At 37.0% G+C, this 19,634-nt stretch overlaps 1 protein-coding gene across 4 annotated transcripts in view; it reads left to right on the plus strand.

Annotated features, from left to right (window-relative positions):
• LOC138757131 (WD repeat-containing protein 7) overlaps positions 1–19,634 on the plus strand; it is a 686,960-nt gene that overhangs the window by 311,893 nt on the left and 355,433 nt on the right. For all 4 annotated transcript variants that reach the window (XR_011353355.1, XM_069923947.1, XM_069923949.1 and 1 more), the window contains one exon: positions 2,147–2,260. Coding sequence is in view for 3 of the 4 variants with exons in the window: in XM_069923947.1 (XP_069780048.1) it covers positions 2,147–2,260 (114 nt within the window). In the remaining variant the exon portion in view is untranslated. The remainder of the gene's footprint in view (positions 1–2,146; positions 2,261–19,634) is intronic.

Genomic DNA, 19,634 nt, shown 5'->3' on the forward strand with positions numbered 1-19,634 from the left:
CAGAACATCAAGCACAGTTATGCTGAGCACTGGTGCACCTCAGGGCTGTGTGCACAGCCCACTCCTGTTCATGCTACTGACCCAGGACTTCAAAGCCAGATCCAGCTCCAACAGAGTCATCAAGTTGCAGATGACACGATAGTAATTGATCTCATCAGCAACAATGATGAGTTGCACTACAGACAAGAAGTGGAAAGTCAACTGATATGGTTTGCGAATTACAACTTGGTTAAGATGAGGGAGATTCTTGTGGACTTCAGGAGGGCCAGGAATGACTACCTTTCATTACACATTAATAACTCGGTTGTGGAGAGTACCGAGTTCCTCAGAGTCCACCTAACAAGTGACCTGTCGTGGGCACACATCTCCTCACTTGTCAAGAAGGCACAACAGTGATTGCACTTCCTGAGAAGATTGAAGTGGGCAAGGCTACTAGCCACCATCATGTCAACCTTTTACAGCAGCTCACTCGAGAGCATCCTCACTAGTGTGGTACGGTTGCTATAAATAAGAGGATTGGAAGTCGATCCACAGGACTTCAAAAATGGCACTAGGCGCGAATCATTGAGGACCTCTTCCATCCTGCACACGGCATCTTTCAGCTGCTCCTGTCGGGGAAGGAGCCAGCATCGCCAGGCTTCTCCCACAAACAGTGAGAATGCTGAACAATTAAATAAACTGCTTACACTAATCATCTGAGAAGCTACTATTTATTAAACAATATTTATTTAACCAGAGAACATTGAGAGTGGGGGAGATTCAAACAAGAGGACATCGATTGAGATTGAAGGGGGGAAATGTTTAGGGGAAGTATGAGGGGGAATTTCTTCATTCAGAGGATGGTGGGAATGTGGAATGAGCTTCCAGCCAAAGTGGTAGATGAGGGTTTTATTTTAATATTTAATGAAAATGGATATTTAATGGATAGGCATATTGTCGAGAGAGGTATGGAAGATTATGGGCCGGGTGCGGGTCATTGGAACTAGGTGGGAGATTTTCAGCATGGACTAGAAGGGTCGAACTGGTCTGATGCTGTGCTCTTATTGTTATATGGTGATTTTATTTAACCCTGAGCCCACCCAAAAATGGAAATGGAGCAAATTAATATCAGTCTGCTGTTCTTTGGAGTATTTTATTTGCTTTTTTATCTACAGTCCTTAATTGATCTGGCTACAGTAGGTACCCTTTTTAAAGTGATACCTCAAGCTGAGTATAATCCACCTTTAATACACCTCAGCTACCTGTACAAATGAGATGGAGACAGATTAGAGGGTTATTTCAGACCTATCTTTTATCTGCCAAGCGAGAGAGTATCAGAGGAAAAGGGGGCATGTGTAAAAGAGCGTACCATCTTGCAGGGTCCGACTGGGAAGGAAATGTGATGTTCTGCCTCTTTTGCTTTGGGAAGCAGGCTTGCTGTGCAAAAATAATCACTGACCTGGCATTTCTTCTGTTCTATGTGAATAAGCAAGCCAGCTTCGTGTATACTGCAATAATGTGTTTTTTTTTAGTGTAAAATAAGCAGAAATTGCAACGCTCAACTAATAAGAATACCAATGTTTTTGATTCCCATCACATTCAGTGGAAAGTATTCACTATTGAGAGTGGTGTGAGGATGGCACTTGATCTGCTTTCAATGTCTCTATCTGTACTTTGACTGCTCCAATTCATTATTTTATGTCAAACTATCCATTCCATCCACCATCCCGCACCCACTACAGTGGTTTCCTCCCCATCTTCTCTCCACTTCTCCCCTAATTTATCCAGTATGTTGTCACCTCTTGGCCTCTCCCCAGACTTTGCAGCGCACCTTTTTTTTTCAAGCTTGTGATGACCCCTTTTCAGTTTTGTCTAAAGAAAGAGTCCTGATCTGAAACATTGATCGACCATTTCTCTCCATGGCTGTTGCCTCACCTGTTGAGTCTTTTCAGCTTCTCTCTTGTTTGCTAGATTCCAGCATCTGCTCTTTGTGCTTTTTTTTTTCCCAGAAGTTTTCAATGGTTGGATGTCAAACCTCTTCTTTGATCAATGTAACATCATTGCAACTTATAGCTTAATTTTCCCATTCTCTTATGCTGGATGTTTATGCATTGACTACCAAGTGAATTGAAATCCATGATTATAAATGTTTTGGGTTTCTTTACAGCTGGTGTGGTAACAGAAGCGATTCAAGCTGTTGGAGGAAGTTCTGATTCACAAGGGACAGATACCAAAGTTCAAGAAGAAGAACCTGACCTAGCAGATGATGACATTAGTGCAGGTGAGTGATTCCGTTTTCAGATCTGTGATGTGTTTGTTAAAAAAATATCTATTTATATTTAAATATAACTTAATTGGATAATTGATACACATGAAAGACAGCGCTGCATCTCAATCATCAAGCAATAGAAAATGTTTTCTCAAATTCTACTGTGCAAATAAATAATTCCCGTCTTGAAACATGTAACATTTGTGGATATTTTATTGTAGTTCAGTTGACAGGAGGATCATGTCATAATTTCTCAGCTTAATTGATGTAGCTTTTATGATTTTTATTAAGCGTTAACTATAATTGTCTGCAAATGTCAATGATTTCATTCTGTTCCAAGCATATTTTCTGCTCAAGCTCTTCTGCTTCTGACCTTTCAAATTTTTTTATGATGAATGAAAATTAATAATTAAGAAAATCTAATTATTGAATGTAGCTTTGTTTAATATTGGAGACAGTGGTACAGATTGCTATATTAAGATAGGTGACAGATTTGTACTTTGACATACTGAGGACTTTGAGAGTTTTTTTGAAGCATCAATGTTATTTTAACCACTAATAATCAAAATTTCAAGCTTTCCAAGATTTTGATCAGAAAAAGAGTTAATTGAAATTGAAAACTATAACCAAACAAATATAAACTTCCTGTGTATTCAAAGATTGAGCTGGATCTTTGATATGTTATTCTAGTTTCTTAGTTGGCAACTAAATATTTATAATTTGAATAAGCTTCTTTGTATTACTTCTGGTTAGTCAAAGCAAGACTGTTTATTTGGGCTTTACATACTTCTTTTATATCCCTCACATCCCGGACTCCACAGGATGGGGTGGTGAGTTTGCCACCGATCCGCGGGGCTGGCAGGTTTAAATTAGACACAGTGGGCGTCCCGTGCAGGAGGCAGAGCAAACCAACGTGCTATTACTCAGCACGCAGCACCGTGCGCGTGCAGTCCATTGACTGGGTGAATACCCAGCAGTCTGGTCTATGGCTCCACATACCTGCTGAAGTACTGCGCCAGCGACGGTTTGCGATACCGCGCTGTGCGCCCACTCGGCCCACTACATGGCTGCAACCATCTCAGTAGACCAGTATTTTAAGTTGTTTTTAATTAAATGAGAACATGTAACTTTATATTGTGCTCGTCAATGAGAACTTTGGAAATGCTTTCTCAAAGTTGAACTTGAAAGCTGTTACAATTTTTGTTGAAGCAGAAATGAACTAATGTCAAGAAGGGCAAATTTAACAATGTTTATCTCGGATCTATTAAGAATGGATGAAGTGTCAATATTTTTCTTCTGCAGTTGGCTGCAATGTTTAGCAATTTAACATTGCTTCATTTATTTTCAGTTGCACTGAATTTTATCTCCCGTCCACTATGAACTTATATAAGGTGCACATTTTTCCATTTGTGGAGCAACATGTGTTGGAAGCTAAAACCAAAAAAAGGATTTCTGCAAACAAGGTGCCAATAAATGAAAATAAATAATATTTAGTTAAAATTACAAAATAATTTTGGTGTTGTGCAGTGAAGGACCATGCATGTAATCTAATCTACAATGTATTGTATGTGAGTTTATTGTCATACACAAGTACAATTTACAGATACACCAAAATTCTCACTTGCTGCAGTCTAACGCAAACACAAGTTACACCAACTACAATTACATTACCACAATATGTTAAGTCAGAAAAAGATGATAAATATCAAAAGATAGATAAATGTTCACAGTTAAGGTTAGTTTAAGAAGAAAAGTGATTTGCAGTAGTGTAAACAGATTTTTCAGTGGCCCCACAGTAGTTTATGGTTAGCATTAGCATGGTATCAGAGGTTCAAAACTTTTGCTGTTGTAAAGAAAACTATTCTTGAGCCTAGAGGTACTGGACATCAGGCGTCTATATCTTCTGCCTCAAGGAAGCAGCACAAAGAGGTTGCTACCCGGTTGATGGGGGGTCCTTTGTGATCTTGGCTGCCCTCTTTAGGCAATGCCTCACATAAGTGTTTTCAATGGATGGGAGGTCAGTACCCTTGATGGATTTGGCTATGTTTGCTGTTTTCTCCAGCCTTCTATGCTCTTGGGCACCCAAGTTTCAAACCAAGCTGTGATGCAACCAGTATACTTTCCACAGTACATCTGCAGATGTTTGATCGAGAATTCAATGACATGCCAAATCTTCTCATACTTCTTAGAAAGTCGAGGCATTGGTGTGCCTTCATCACGGTGGTCTTGATGTACTGGCTCCAGGAGAAATCCTCCAACATGTGGTTTCCCAGTAACTTGAAGGAACTAACTCTCCCCAATACTATTTCTTGGCATTAGGTGACAGAATAAAGAAGAATTTCAGGGAAATAGTCAGAATTTAAAATCGAAAACTGATGGTCTTATAAGACAGGGGTGCACATGTTCATTGCAGATAGAGATAGATGATTTGAATCACCTGAGGGCTGCAAATGTTGATATCTCAAACTTTATGATAGGTTACTCTACCTTCATTGCAGAGGAAGAGGTATTTCAAAATAATCATTATATGACATTACTCCTTGTTCCTGTGGCGACCCGCAATTGCGGAGATCGGGCCGGCACATCGCGTGGCAGCAGATGCGGACAGAGATTGCTAAAGCGACTCCCAGGACAACAAACCGGTGGAGGTAGAAGCTGGGGCAGTATCAGACCAACAGCCCTAAAATGGCATTGGTCAAGATGCCCATCTAACTCATCAGAAACAGGCTAGAGAAGAAGGGAATTCTTGTATGGACGTTCCTGACCGCTATTGTTATTCACACGGCTGACTCAGTCAATCAGCAAAAACGGTGGGAACTTTCCAACCCTAATAAAGAGAGTGATCTTAACCTGTGAGTGTGTGTGTTTCTTTGTAGCGGTCGACTACATTCCAAAAATAATAGAGGTTGATTTTTTTTTCTGATTGACAACAAAGGTAGTACTTCCAAGTTTGTTGACTGCTTTAAAGGCCAGTTATATAATTTCTTGCAGTTTCATTACTTTAGGTTTTGGATACAGTGCAAACTTTGATAGTTTGTAAAATATCAGTGTAATTTAGTTTTTGTAGTTGCATTTATATTGAAGTTGTTATCTGCAATGATTTATGATGCAAATGAAATAATAAAAATGTTTATTTCTGTCTTTTCTCTAAATATTGTTATTCTGTTTCATTATAAGTTATAGTTTTGCAGTTTATGAAAAGATCTGTAATATTTTGTATCATTATCTTTTATTCAATGTAGATGATATGTAATGTGTGACTAAAAGAAAGTGCCTGTAGTTTATTATGAGAGCATTCCCATAGAGTTTATGGTCATGGGAAATGATGGACTTTTTTATACACTTCATATTCATGTGTGTGTGTGTATAGTTGCATTCAGGCCATATTTTTTAAGAGAAGATATTTAATAATTAATTTCATGAAAATCTTAAGATAAAATTACTCATGTGATGTACAGCTGTGTGGATTTATTGTTAATTTCATAGTTTATTGTTAATTAATTTCAATTTTAAACCTTTTAACTAATCAATTTCTCAGTTAATGCAAGAGAAGCAAAAAAGAGCTATATATTCAACAGGCTTGGGCAAATTGGTAAAAGTAAGTTAATATTGTACTTTGTACAATGCTAATGTGTAGGGTTAGACAACTTTCCCCTGTACCTTTTTCAGAACTAAAGAATGGTCTGCATTTGAAATGTTAGCTTGTATGTTATTTCCACAGGGATTAAGTGACTGGCTGAGCAGCCAGTATTTCCTATTGGTTTAGATTTCTGGTGTGTGTTTTGCTTTTTGTTAAAAGACAATACGATATTTTGATTATTCAGGTTCAACCACATGGAAGGTAGAGAGCTTTGTTGCAATAATTAATAGCACTGTTAAAATAAAAATAAGCCCTTGATTCTGCTTTAACTTCATAGAACTTGGCTTTATTCCATGTCGCTGAACTATTTTATGACAGGAGAATATATGGTAAAAAGGAATGAACCATTGAGCAGTTCAAATCCATTCTCTTATTCTTTTAACAACACAATGCTGGAGAAACCTTCCATGTCGTCTCTCCAGCACTGTGTTTCTACTTCAATCATGGTGTCTGCAGACTTTTGTGTTTTACTCTTATTCTTTTGGATATGTTTGCTTGTCTTTGCTCTAGACTTTGAAAATTAAGTAAATTGCTGGAAGATCTCAATGGGTCAAACAGCAGCTTTTGAGGCAAAAGGATGACTGACATTTTTAGTCCAAGCACCAGAATGATCAAAATATCAATCATCTGTTAACTTACACAGATGCTGCTTGATTTGCTGAGTCATTCCAGCTTTGTTTTATGCTCCATATTCCAGCATCTGCAAAGCTTGTGCCTCCATTGTACATTAAAATTGTTGAAACATAGATGGAGTAGGACTCAAGCTTGTTCAACATTTCAGCAAGGCTCTGGCTAATTAAAAAAAAAATAATCTGAGTGCTGATGGCAGAGCCAGCATTTATGATCCTGCCCTAAACATGCTTTAATGAAATGTGGTGAGCCATCTTCTTGAAACCCTTCAGTGCTGTTGGGGAAGGAGTTCCAGCTTCTAAACAGTGATGAAGGAACAATGATGAATCCAATCTTATTTGCATTACAACTGGGAGGGGGCTGTGCAATTGGTGGTGATCCCATGCACCCACTACCCAAGCACTTTTAAATAAACATTGAATATTAAAGTACAGCACAGACCCTTCGGCTCAAGATGTGCCATTCGATAGAAACTTTTTCAATAGACGAAACCTTCCACCCATAATTCACTATATTGCTTGTGCCCATATGCCTGCCTCAGAGTATTTTAAATCTCCCTATTATACCAATTTCCACCACTACTCCTGGCAATGCATTCCAGGTTGGGGGGTGCTGGTGGAGTAGCCAAGGTGTATAGCATTTTGTTGAGTGTACATACTGCTGTCACTATGTGGTGGTGATGGGGGAAATTGAATGTTTAGAGTGGCTGATGGGGTTCTAATAAAGCAAGCTACTTTATTCTTGATAGTGTAAATAATATTTATACTACATAGGTGCAACCTACTACACAGGTGTATCTAATGACCACCACCTACAAGCACATCGTGCTCTACCCTGATAAATAATGGACAGTAAGTATATCCAGTTTCTGAACTGCACTTGAAGTTTCCTGTCAAAGGTAGCTCCATGGACATTGATATTGGGAGAATTGGCAATGCTAATGCCATTGACTACCATAGATATATGATTAGATACACCATGTAAAAGAAGGCACCTTTCTGGCACAAATATTTTTAGTGCTATCAGCCCACATCTGAATTCATGGGCTGCTTCATTTACTGAATTGCAAAAGTAATTAAACTTTCTGGATTCATCAGTGGACATCCCCACTTCTGATGGAAGTAAGATAATTGATGAAACTGCTGAAGCTGGTTAGGCTTGCGACACTGCCCAGGAACTCCTGCAGTAATGTCTTATAGCTGGGATGATTGACCTACAATTACTACAGTTATTTTCCTTTGTGTGAGGTATGACTCCAACAATGAGAACATCTTCCCTTGGGTACCATTTTTAACTAACCAGATCCATGATAATTTTGAAAATATTTTTAAAAAAGTCCCCAATTCCACTCTCCTGTTTTAACTATTTTGATTACAGAACCTTGCTTTAAAATAACTGCATGGATCTCTTTCCACTTTGAAGACTCAAGGCAGTACAAAATAAATATAGTGATGTATTGGGTAGGCATTCATATTAATCTAAATAATATCTACTATATCTTCGAAGTAAATATATCTGACCAAGATAAGGTCCCGCATAGAGGACAAGTGTGGAAGGTTAGATCACATGAGATCCAATTGGACTCTAAACTCCTTTTGAAGAGACAGTCGAGGGTAGTAATGGAGGATTGCTTTTCGGAAAAGAGCCTGTGACCAGTAGTGTGCTACAGAAATTGGTGCTGAGTCCATTGTCCCATCGCATCCATATCCTCTGTCTTTGGCATGATAGTCATGTCCTCCACCTTGAAGACTGACACAAAATAATCATTTAAAGTTTCAGCCTTTTCCTCATTATCCAATATCAATTCTCCTTTCTTATCCTCCAAGGAACCTACATTCACTGTAGCCACACTTTTCCATTTTATATAATTATAAAAGCTTTTACTCTCCGTTTTTATATTTTGTGCTAATCCTTTGTTCACTGGACAACAATTATTTCGCTTCCTGAACACATACCTTTTTTAATATTTTATTTAAGAATTTGAAAACCACATTTACAATTAGTAATGAATAAATTGAAAAAAATAATACATCTATTGTGTGTGTGTGCGCGCGCGATATGTATGTTAAAGTTCCTTTATCTCTCCCTTCCCACCTCCCACTCCCCACCCACCCATCCAACCTTAACAAAAAAAAAAGAAAAAGATAAGAATACCAAAAAAAATCTCATTTCACATAATACCAGAGTTAAGGGTTACCAGTGCGTCGAACTTTCAGAGCCCTTCAAATTTTTAAACCGACACATTGTAAGTCAGCGCTTGTTATGAGCCCAGAGGACCCATAAACCCAGCAGCAATAGATATTCACCAAGACAAATAGTTACTTTAACAAAGGTTGCTTTTAATGATCTTTAAACATGAAAATAGAACCAAACTTTAACTTATCTCTATTGACTTTCTTAACCTAATTTAATCCCCTTCTAATTCTAAGTTCATGTGTATGTAATGTGTGTGTAAGTTCAGAAAAGTTCTTTGGTTCACAGTCCAATCTCACTTCTCATACCTCCAAGTTCACTGGTTGCAGGCAATTCTTATTCTGTGCACAGAATTTAACATTTATGAATTTTCACCAGACTTTGGTGCTTGAAAGGTAAATGGTTATCACTCAGGAAGGTTTTTGTTGATTTTCAGAGATAGATTTATTGTTCCAGGACATCAACAATAGATGTACTTCCATCAGTCACCTCAGTGTCTTGCTGATGAAACTTGCCCCCCATCAGGGTTCTCCAGGTGATAACCTCTTTCTTTCAGGTCACCACAGAGTTCCTTTTTGTTTCTCTTATTCCAAGTGAAACATTGGACAGCCAGACCTCTCCTCTTGCATGAACCACAAGGGCTTTGACCAAGCCGTCTTCCAAGCTACTTCTGCTGGCTGTAACACTGTACAAGTGATCTCTCTGTCTGTCTGTCTGTCTGTCTGTCTGTCTCTCTCTCTCTCTCACACATACTCACACACACACACACACACACACACACACACACACACACACACACACACACACACACACACAGAAAACCCGTTTGACTCTATTTGCTTGCAAAACCAAATGACCCTCTTACAACAGCAAGCTCTCTTCCAGACAATATGTGGCTCCACAAGCTCTTTCATTTGTTGCCTTTTTGTAAAGAACAATCCATTAGTGAAGTCACTTGAGCACTCTTCAAAGCTCTTGCAAAAAGTCTGAGGCCCCAGTATGCATGGGCAGAGCTCCAGTATTTCAAATGAGGTCTGTTTTAAAGTGTTTGTATGTAACATATTCTAACAAACCTTTCCCAATTTATCTCCCAAAAACATCTCTATATACTCTGTCACAGGCTCCATATTTTCAAAAAGAAATTATATCTATTACACAAATTATGTTATTTTCTCATGTGGAATACAAGAGCGCCAATGGCATGCCATCTCTCCATTCCTAAATCTGTATTTGATTTCCAAGGAATGGCAATGCACTTTCTAGAAACAACTAAAGCCACAAACTAATCTATACCATACGTTAATAATTTTCATCATACTATCTTTACATAATTCTTTCCAATCATTTTCATCTATTTGTCTACCTAAATAAACATCCCAACTTATTCTTTATGTATTCCTAATGTAGGTGCCATTTTTTGAAGTAATTTATATGTCTCTGAAATAAATTTATTCATAACACCCTTAATTATTAATACATCTAATTCATTTTGTTTAGGTAATTTCAAATTATGACATAACATCAATCAAAAAGGCTTTAACTTGATAATAACAGAAAAAATATATTATTTGGGTCATTAGATTTTTACTTCATTCATTGAAAAGTAATAAATTTACCAGCTTCAAAACAATTTTTTTAAATCCCCAATTGATTCCAAATTCTCAAAAAATGATTATCCATAGAAAAAGGAAGAAGTCTATTATAATATAAAGGCATTCTTTGAAAAATTAGACCTTTTCTAATTTAGATCTCATAATCTACATTATTCCATAATTCAATCAAATGTCTCAAAATAGGTGTATCTCTGGTTCATGTTAAAAATTTAGAATTCCTATTTTACTCAATTCTATTTTAGCCCAAGTTAAGGATTTCTTTAAATCAAACAATTGATTAATAAATTTCAATTGGGCTGCTTTATAATAATTCTTAAAATGAGCAAGGTGTCAATCTCCTAATTCAAATTTCGAAGTTAATTTTTCTAAACAAGGACATCTTTCCTTTCCATAAAAAAATTCCTAATACCTGAATTTAAATCCTTAAAAACGTTTTGAGGTATTCTACATCATGTCCCTTTTTTTTAAGATATAACCTATTTACCAAATTAGATCCAGCTGCTGCAGGCAGACAAAACCACGAAGTGCAACATGTCATTGAAAATTCATTTTCTGCATTTGCTCAATGCGTTGCCAGTCTACACTGGCCAAATCCTCACTCATAGCCTTGTAATTTCCCTTGCTTAGGCACAATACACTGGTTTTAGTCCGAATTATTGCATCCTTCGTTTGTATGAGAAACACAATCATTCTGTGGTCGCTCTTTCCAAGAGGATGCCTAAAGATAAGATTACTAATTTTACCTGTCTCATTGCACAGGACCAGATCCACTATAGCATGTTCCCTTGTGGGTCCAGTAATATGCTGTTCAAGAAAGCTAACCTGGATGCATTCTATGAAGTCCTCTTCAAGAGCCCCTCAACCAATCTGATTCATCCAGTCATTATGTATGTTAAAGTCACCATGATAACTGCTGTTCCATCCTTGCATGCCTCCGATATTTCTAAACTGGTGAGGCCACACCTGTAATATTTTGCGCAGTTCTGGTCTCTATATTTGAGAAAATATGTACTGGCTTTGGAGATGATGCAGAGGAAGTTCACTGTTGATTCTGGAGATGAGGGATTTAGCCGAAGAGGTTGAGTCATCTGGGACTATACTCGTTGGCATTCAGAAGAATGATAGGAGATTTTATAGAAATATTAAAATATGAAAGGGATAAATAAATACAGACTGACAGATAGATAAAACCAGAACTAAGAGACCTATCCTTAAGATTCTGGGAAGTAGATTTATGACAGGGCTGAGGAGTACCTGTGGAACTAGTGAATCTGTGGAATTCTCCGCCCAAGAAAGTAGAAGAAGCTGCCTCATAAAATAGATTTGAGACACATGTTTTTTAAAATAGATTTAAGACAGATGTTTTTCCATAGTAATGAAATTGAGGGCTATGGAGAAAGGGAAGATAGGGGAATCTGAGTCCACAACCAGATCAGCCATGATCGCATTGAATAATGGAGCAGGCTCAATGGGCCAGATGATCTACTCCTGTTCCAATTTTTTTTTAATGTCTACAAGTTTGGTGCTAAGGTTTAATTTTATTACTGTATTGAAATACTTAAGTGTTATTGTACTTTGCAAAATCATTGTAGAATGTGGGATTTTTAAAATATTGACAAGATGGCATAGTTGACATTCCACAAAAGCATGCATATTTATCGTGATGTACATTTTGCAGTGATATATTTTGCTAAAAATGCTCAAATTTTTATGCATCAAAGTAGCAGGATTCAATGAGCACATTTTTGAGATTTAATTTATTATTGTGAGGACCGACTTCTTTTTGTGAACTTGATTGAATGTGGACAAATATGAGCTGTTCATGAGTAGTATTTATGAAATCAATACTTGTTGTAAGGCCTGTCACAGAGAGCAGTGTACAAAAACCAAGCTGTGTGTCAAATAGCCGAATACTCCCACAGCTCTGTTTTGTAGTGTGGAGTTCTGTTGAGTTTGGCTACCTTAACTCATTTGAACTTTTGAATTTGGGTAGTGTGTATGTCAAATTCTTCAGTTATCTTAGGAGATTTTTAAAAAAAATAGCCTAAATCCAATTCAACAACAGATGATTGGTATGATCTGAAAAAATAATTCACTCACTCATGCAATCTTTTGCCAAAAGAATGAATTTCAGATTAAAAGAAGCCATTTTTTGTTGATTCAGAGATGTTGCCCCATGAGTTCAAATGCCACCTAAGAAATGAGCTGATTATGGATAGTGGATTCTGTGTGCCATTCTCAATGTGCTAAGTAGACTTTGTTTATAGAAACTTCTATTTATAAACATTTTTCTCTTCTTTCTTGGTCAAAATCAGCTAATTATTAGCACCAAAAATAATATTTTGGCTCATTCATCTCTGCCTTTTGTGGAACCAAGCTGTATAAATTGCTGTCACATTATAATCTTCAAAAACATCAGCCTTGAAGCAGACTGAGGACTTGGAAGAGGCAACATAATCTCTTTCCAAGCTCAGCTTCAGCAATTGTATTTTTATTTATTGAGGTGTAGATCAAGTTGCAAGTGGGCCTCATCAGATGTTTAATTTTTGCTCGATTTGGCTATAATAGCTGATGGTTGAATCAATATCTCTCGATGAAGATCGGAGTTAATGTTTTTTCATTTTTATCTTCCCATCAAAAGTTTATACCGTGAAGCTACATTCCTAGAGTTTCAGATTTTTTTTAACTGAAACTAAAATTTGGTTTCATTTTCTCATCACTATTTCTTTCTCTTTTAGCCGAGGCTTTGTCTGGCCATCAGATTTTTTTTGTCCTCGCCCTCTTTTGTACGTTAGCTTCATGTTCCTCGATCTCTGTGCATTCCTACCATTTATCTACTCTTGTCTGTACAAGAAGCTTCTTCTTCTTTCATCCAAATCAAAGTTGATTCAGATTTTAGGTTTAGATTTATTACCAGAGTACAGGCATAACATCATATACAACCCTGAGGTTTTTTTCCTGCAGGCAAGGCAGAATTACCACTTATTGGTAGTGGGGGAAAAAACTATACACAATGTACACATGTAAACAAACTGCAATACAGAAAAAAAAACACAATAAAGTACAAAAGTAAGAGTCCTCAAATGAGTCCCTGATTGATTTTATTGTTGAGGTGTCTGATGGTGGAGGGATAGCAGCTGTCCCTGAACCTGGTGGTGCGAGTCTTGTGGCACCAGTACCCTTTCCTGATGGTAGCTGGGAGAACAGAGATGATCTCTTTCATATGAGATGATAAATTAGCCCGATCATTCCTCTTAAGTAGATGAAAAAATTTAAGCCATTGTTTTGAAGGAGAGATGGAAAGGCATTCCTAGATTCCTGGATTAAGTATCACCTCTGATCTTCATCAATCAAAGCAGGCTAGCTCATCTTATCATCTGTAATATTTGTGAGAACTTTCTGATGGCAAAATAAAATTTCATATCCAACATTTGAGCTTCTACTGACATTTCTGACTGTAAATTCAATTTGGTTTTTAAGTTCATGTTTTTTTTTAATGCAGATCTTACTACTGTCCTTTATAACACCCATTTCCCCAATGAATTTACACTCCCACACCGAACTCTTTCTGCCACTCCTACCAAGTTCTGTAACCCCAGGGTTGAATTGAAGCCTGTGCACCTGACATTTCTTCAAGCTTTGATCAAGCTGAGTCTAAATTCACCAAAATAATATTTCTGTGAAGTTGGAAGCATTTGTTACAGTTTATCACCTATGGTAAGACAACAAAATTCATGTTTTTTTTCCTGTAGCTTTACATTTTAAATCTTGTTCTTCCTTGATGAATATTTGTTGTAGAACTTGTGCGACTTTAGTTATATGTGCCTCCTGTTCTCATGTACACGCTTTGAATTAAAATAGAAATAATAAATCTCAATATACTTTATGTGTAAATGCTAAACTCTGTCATACTGGTGTTAAATCAGAAGAGCAGGAAATCTCTTATATACTGGTGTGTACAGGGACACCAATGTGATTTAATGTTTTCAACTAATGTTCTGAGAGCTAATGTTGATAGTTCTAAGAAGTAATTAAATTCAAATTACAAGGTTCTTTGATCATTGTGAGACAGGTTCACATGAGTGCTGCTTATAGAAATGCAGGTTGACAAAGTCTGAATCATGCTCTTGGGCTTGTCTAAGCTCCTTAAATGGAACCCAGCGGGATCTTTGTCGATGCCTGACTTCTTTGGTGCAATCGTTGTATCCAGCAGTGGTTTACAGATCTGTTTGCTTGAATCGACAGATGGTCTCATCTGTTACTTTCAGTCCTTGCAAACCACTGCAGAATGGCTTGTTCACAGCTAGGGGAAGGAAGGTTATGCATAGATGCACCTGCTACTTGGGCTTGCAACCAGTCAGTTTTCTTTTCAAGAAGTACAAGGCAGTTAGTTGAGTTTGGACAAAGCAGAATAAATTATTGTAGTTCATGGCCACAGCTGTTTTGATGCCCTTGTACATTGAGTGATTTGCATCTTTTTGAATGAAATTTTGGTGTAATGTTGTTCAATTAATATTGAGCGCTGAAAGTATTGCTCTTCTCAAGTGTTTGATATTATATTCAAACGTGTCATAAGATATACCACACATTTTGAATTGATGAAAATGTATGAAACTATCAGCATATGTGGCATTGAGCTTTGACATTTTATTCTATTAAAACTTGTGAAACAGGATGGTTACTGGAGAAAAATGCTAACAAAATGAAATATATTATTACTCAATTGTTATAAGATTTCTAAAATCATATTGTAGCGGCCCGCAGACAGGCCCACAAAATGGATGATGAACTCGGGGGGCGGTGACACCGGCTGTTGTCCCAGATGACCTCCTGCATGGCAGGAAGATGGGAATTGGTGGGAACGCTGGCTAATCCCAGACCAGCGCTCCCATGACGCAGGTCCATGATGTCAACACCTGGGGCCCATATAAACTGGGGCCAGTGCAATGAATTAGTCTCGACTTCAAGGCTTTGGTGTGCTTGTCATTCTTCACCATGCCCACGGAGTGCAAATGCGACAATATACGTATTTTAAACAAATAGGTTGTGTGATGCTTGATTATTTTGATATTGCATTGAAACTTTATTTTGTATGTTGTACTTGAAAATGTGAACCTGTTTAAACCACACAAACATCGTGCATCAGTTTCACGATACGGAAATTAAAGAAAATTATTTTGTCAGGGTTGTTCTAATATAGAAGCCTCATAGTAAGTTGATGGCATATTTTTGCACCGATTTACTTGGACAACAATATTTCAATCATCTTTTAAATACACAAATGGATTTTAATGTACAGTCAAATTCCCAGTATCATGAATTCAAACAACCAGAAACCCCAAGCAAGCAGAATAGATAAATAAATAGACAGAAAGATATAAAAATAAATAAATAGATTGATAGATGAAAAAACAATAAATAAAAATTTGAATATAAAATTTGCATAAGTAAATGTTCTCCAAAGCAACACACAGTCCCTTGGTGAAGTTGGGAGCAAACATTCAGCCATCAGCTGTTTGAATAAAGTTTAAATAAAGTTTTGTTTGAATAAAATGGTGTCACCCAGCATGAACAGTCGGCCTATGCCGCTCACCGCTGGGGCAACTCTGCCACAGTCTCTCCCTTTCTCTGCCTTGTAAGTCATTTTCTTTATTAGTATTTTATTAAGTGTATTAGTAATGCTTTATCTGTAAACTTGGGGAAAGGGGAGTTAATCATGATGGTGGTGTGGTTGGCGTAGCAGTTAGCACAATACTACAACAGTGTTTGAATTTAAATTTGAATTTAAATCACTGAAATTGCTTGATCAAAGTGAACTTTACATAAGGACTACAATACTGACTTTTTTAAATTACTGCACATTTTGCAATTTTTAAAAAACTTTTAACATTATTCTTAATGCAAGTATATTAGGCATTGTAAGAGTGTGTCTCAGGCAACCGAAAAATTCATATATTTGGCATCCACAATCCCCATAGGTGCCTGATATCAGGGATTTTACTGTACTATGTAATTATGCTAAAGATCTCAACATTAGAGAAGTATTCAGTTGCTTTGTATGACATTTTTTATTAAATTAAAGTTCCTCAGTCTTCGGTATTTTGAAGCCCAATTACCTTGAAAGTCTAAAAATTGTACCTATTCATTTAAAAGTATGTCCAGAACAGGAGAGGCAAGGTGAGTTAGAGATTCCTTTTAGACTAGACTGCATTTTTACTAGGAAAGTAAAATTATGTTTACACATTTATTTGTTCTTTGTCAAAAGTGCAATATTTAAACAATTGAACACTTGGTAGTCTAGAGTCATTGCAGCATAGAGTTATATGGGCCATTGAGACCATACCAGCCCTCTATGGCAAACTAGCTGGTTCCATTCTATGCTCTGTCCTGTTATCCCTGAAAATTTAGTTCCCTTATCCAGTTTTCTTTTGAAATTGTTTTGTCTGTTGCCACCATTCTTCTAAGCAGCAAATTTTGATTATTAATACTCACTGCTTTTCCTTGCTCGCATTTCTCTTGCCCAAGAGCTTAAATCTTTGTATCATCAACTAATGGGAATACCTTTTCTTTGTCCACCTTGACCAAATATTCAATCTTCTTGTCTCGTACACCTCTGTCAGATTGTACATCAAGTACTATTGCTTTAAGGAAACCAATCCCAGGTTCTCTAACCTAACCTTGAAGTTAACATTTCCAGAATTTTTCTCATGACCATGCTCTGTAGGATCTTCACAATCTTCCTAAAGTGTGTTGCGCTTCATTTTATATCAGAGCTGAATGCAGAACCCTACTTATGGACAGACCTTAATAAAGGGTCACCATAACTTTGAGTCAAGATCCCTTCCACTTTGTCACTCTAGTAATGTATCCTTTCACTTTCAAAATCCTCGTGAACTCCCAGCTCCCACAGATTTGGCATTCTCTTTCAAGCGGTGGCTTTGAGTCTACATTGCTTCTCCTATCTCTTCTGCTAAAATGCTTCACCTCACATTCTTCTGTCTAAATTCTATCTCTTATCTGTCCATACTGTCATCCCATCTACATCATCTGATGTTGTTAACCCTGCTTTTTTTTACACCAGAAAGTTCAGATAATTAGCATATTTTCAAATAAGGATTCAGACTCCCAAGATGATCTATCTAATTTTATTCATAAGATACTTCAAATGTTGAAGATTTATTTGCTAGGGTGCTATTGTTGTTGAAACTGGGTAAATTGAGTGCCTGGAGGGACAGGGTAGCGTGTTTATAGTGATATGCGTGCAAATTAAACTGTTCAGTTGTTCACCATTTTTCTTCCCATTTCTCTTCACTGTCAATCATGGTTGTCTTATTTTTTTTATAATTTTTTATTTTTCACACTATGAACCTTATTAACCAAAATACACACAAACATTTCCCTCTTGAATATACACAGTGTCATTTTCTCCCCCTTTCCCCCTCCTTCCCTCCCTCCTTCCCACCCCCCTCCCTACCCATTAAATGCTCAATATATACAATACAATAGACCCATTAAGCAATGTCATCACACAATGAAAATAAACAAGAAAATTGTGTCATCTACTGTTACACACTGAGTCAGTTCATTTTGTCTTCTTCTCATTCTATCATTTTAGGGGGTGGAGGTCCATGGTAGGCCCTCTCTGTTGTGTTCCATGTACGGTTCCCAAATCTGTTCAAATAATGTGAGTTTATTTTTTAAATTATATGTTATTTTTTCTAATGGAATACATTTATTCATTTCTATGTACCATTGCTGTACATCCAGTTTGAGGCCTAATTCTTTACTTCTTATATTACTTAGAAGAAAGATCTCTGGATTTTTTGATATGTTGCTTTTTGTGATTTTATTTAATACCTGATTTAGATCTTCCCAAAACTTTTCCACTTTCTCACATGCCCAAATTACATGTACTGATGTTCCCGTTTCCTTCTTACAGCGAAAACATCTGTCTGATACTGTTGGGTCCCATTTATTTAACTTTTGGGACGTGATGTATAGCCTGTGTAACCAATTATATTGTATCATGCGTAACCTCGTGTTTATTGTATTTCTCATCGTTCCGGAGCATAGCTTATGTGATTACAGACACAATGATAATTAAAAGATTTATAACAAAGATGTACATCAAGCTGCAAGAGAAAGAGAATGACCTGTAAACCCAAACAAAAGTGGGAACAAGATCTAAACATAAAGATAAAAAATGGTTGTCTTATTAAAGCCATAAACAGTTGACAATGATAATGAACTGTCGTCGTTGCAGCCTAATCCAAAATTTCCACTTCTACACAAAAGCCAATAGTTTCCTTGCTTTTTTTTATATTTGCTGCACCTCTCCCCAGCCACTTTCACTAATTCCTCTGAGTTGATGGTAAACATTTTAATGGCAATAAATAGCAGGCAAATATGTTTATGAGGTTGTATTTGATCTAAGAGTGGCCTTATTGCAGGATGACAGCACGTAGCTAGCTGATTCCTGGTGCACAAGTATATAGAACATAGAAATTTACACTGCTGTACGTACCTTTCAGACCACAGTCTTCTGACAAGCTAATAACCTACTCCACCAACTGCCTTAATCTTGAAAAAATGAATTCATACCATGTACAAACATTACATGTATGAAACAAAGTCACGGAACTCAAAGTTGGTCTATATAATTGTCAAAAGTGGAGGTCCTTGGGAAAACATCTGCCTCTCCTGCTGTAGGTAGTGCAGAATATTTTTTTCAGTTTGTCTTGAGTCATTTTAATCTAAACAGACACAGCACTTCAGTTCCATGAAGCTGAGGTTTTGTTTACTGGTCTTACAAGTGATACTTTAAAAATTCTGAATAGAGCTTATCAGCTTTCTCTGTTACTTTATCACAATATTGATTGAGTTGATCACATACAATAGCCTTTTACAAGTCCTTACTGGCTCTCTTTGAATCAAACCCTTCTAAATTCTTGTTAACCATAGAAGATTACAGCACTGAAACAGGCCCTTCAAGTTTGTACCAAACTATTATTCTGCAAGACCCACTGATCTACATCCATATCCTCCATACCCCATCCATGAATATGTCCAGATTTTTCTCATTCACCACTTCAGCTAGCATCTTTCCACACTCCCACTACTCTCTGAGTGAAGAAGTTCTTCGAATGCTCCTCTTAAATCTTTCCCCTTTCATCCTCTGGTTTGTATCTCACCTATCTCAATGAAAAAAGTCTACTTTCAATGACTATATCTATTGCCCTTGGTGGTAAACCACTGTAATGTATAATTATCTGGTCAAGCATACCTATTGGCCAGTTGTACCTGTGGCCCA

This window comes from Narcine bancroftii, chromosome 3 (genome assembly GCF_036971445.1).
Source record: "Narcine bancroftii isolate sNarBan1 chromosome 3, sNarBan1.hap1, whole genome shotgun sequence".
Lineage (NCBI taxonomy): Eukaryota > Metazoa > Chordata > Chondrichthyes > Torpediniformes > Narcinidae > Narcine > Narcine bancroftii.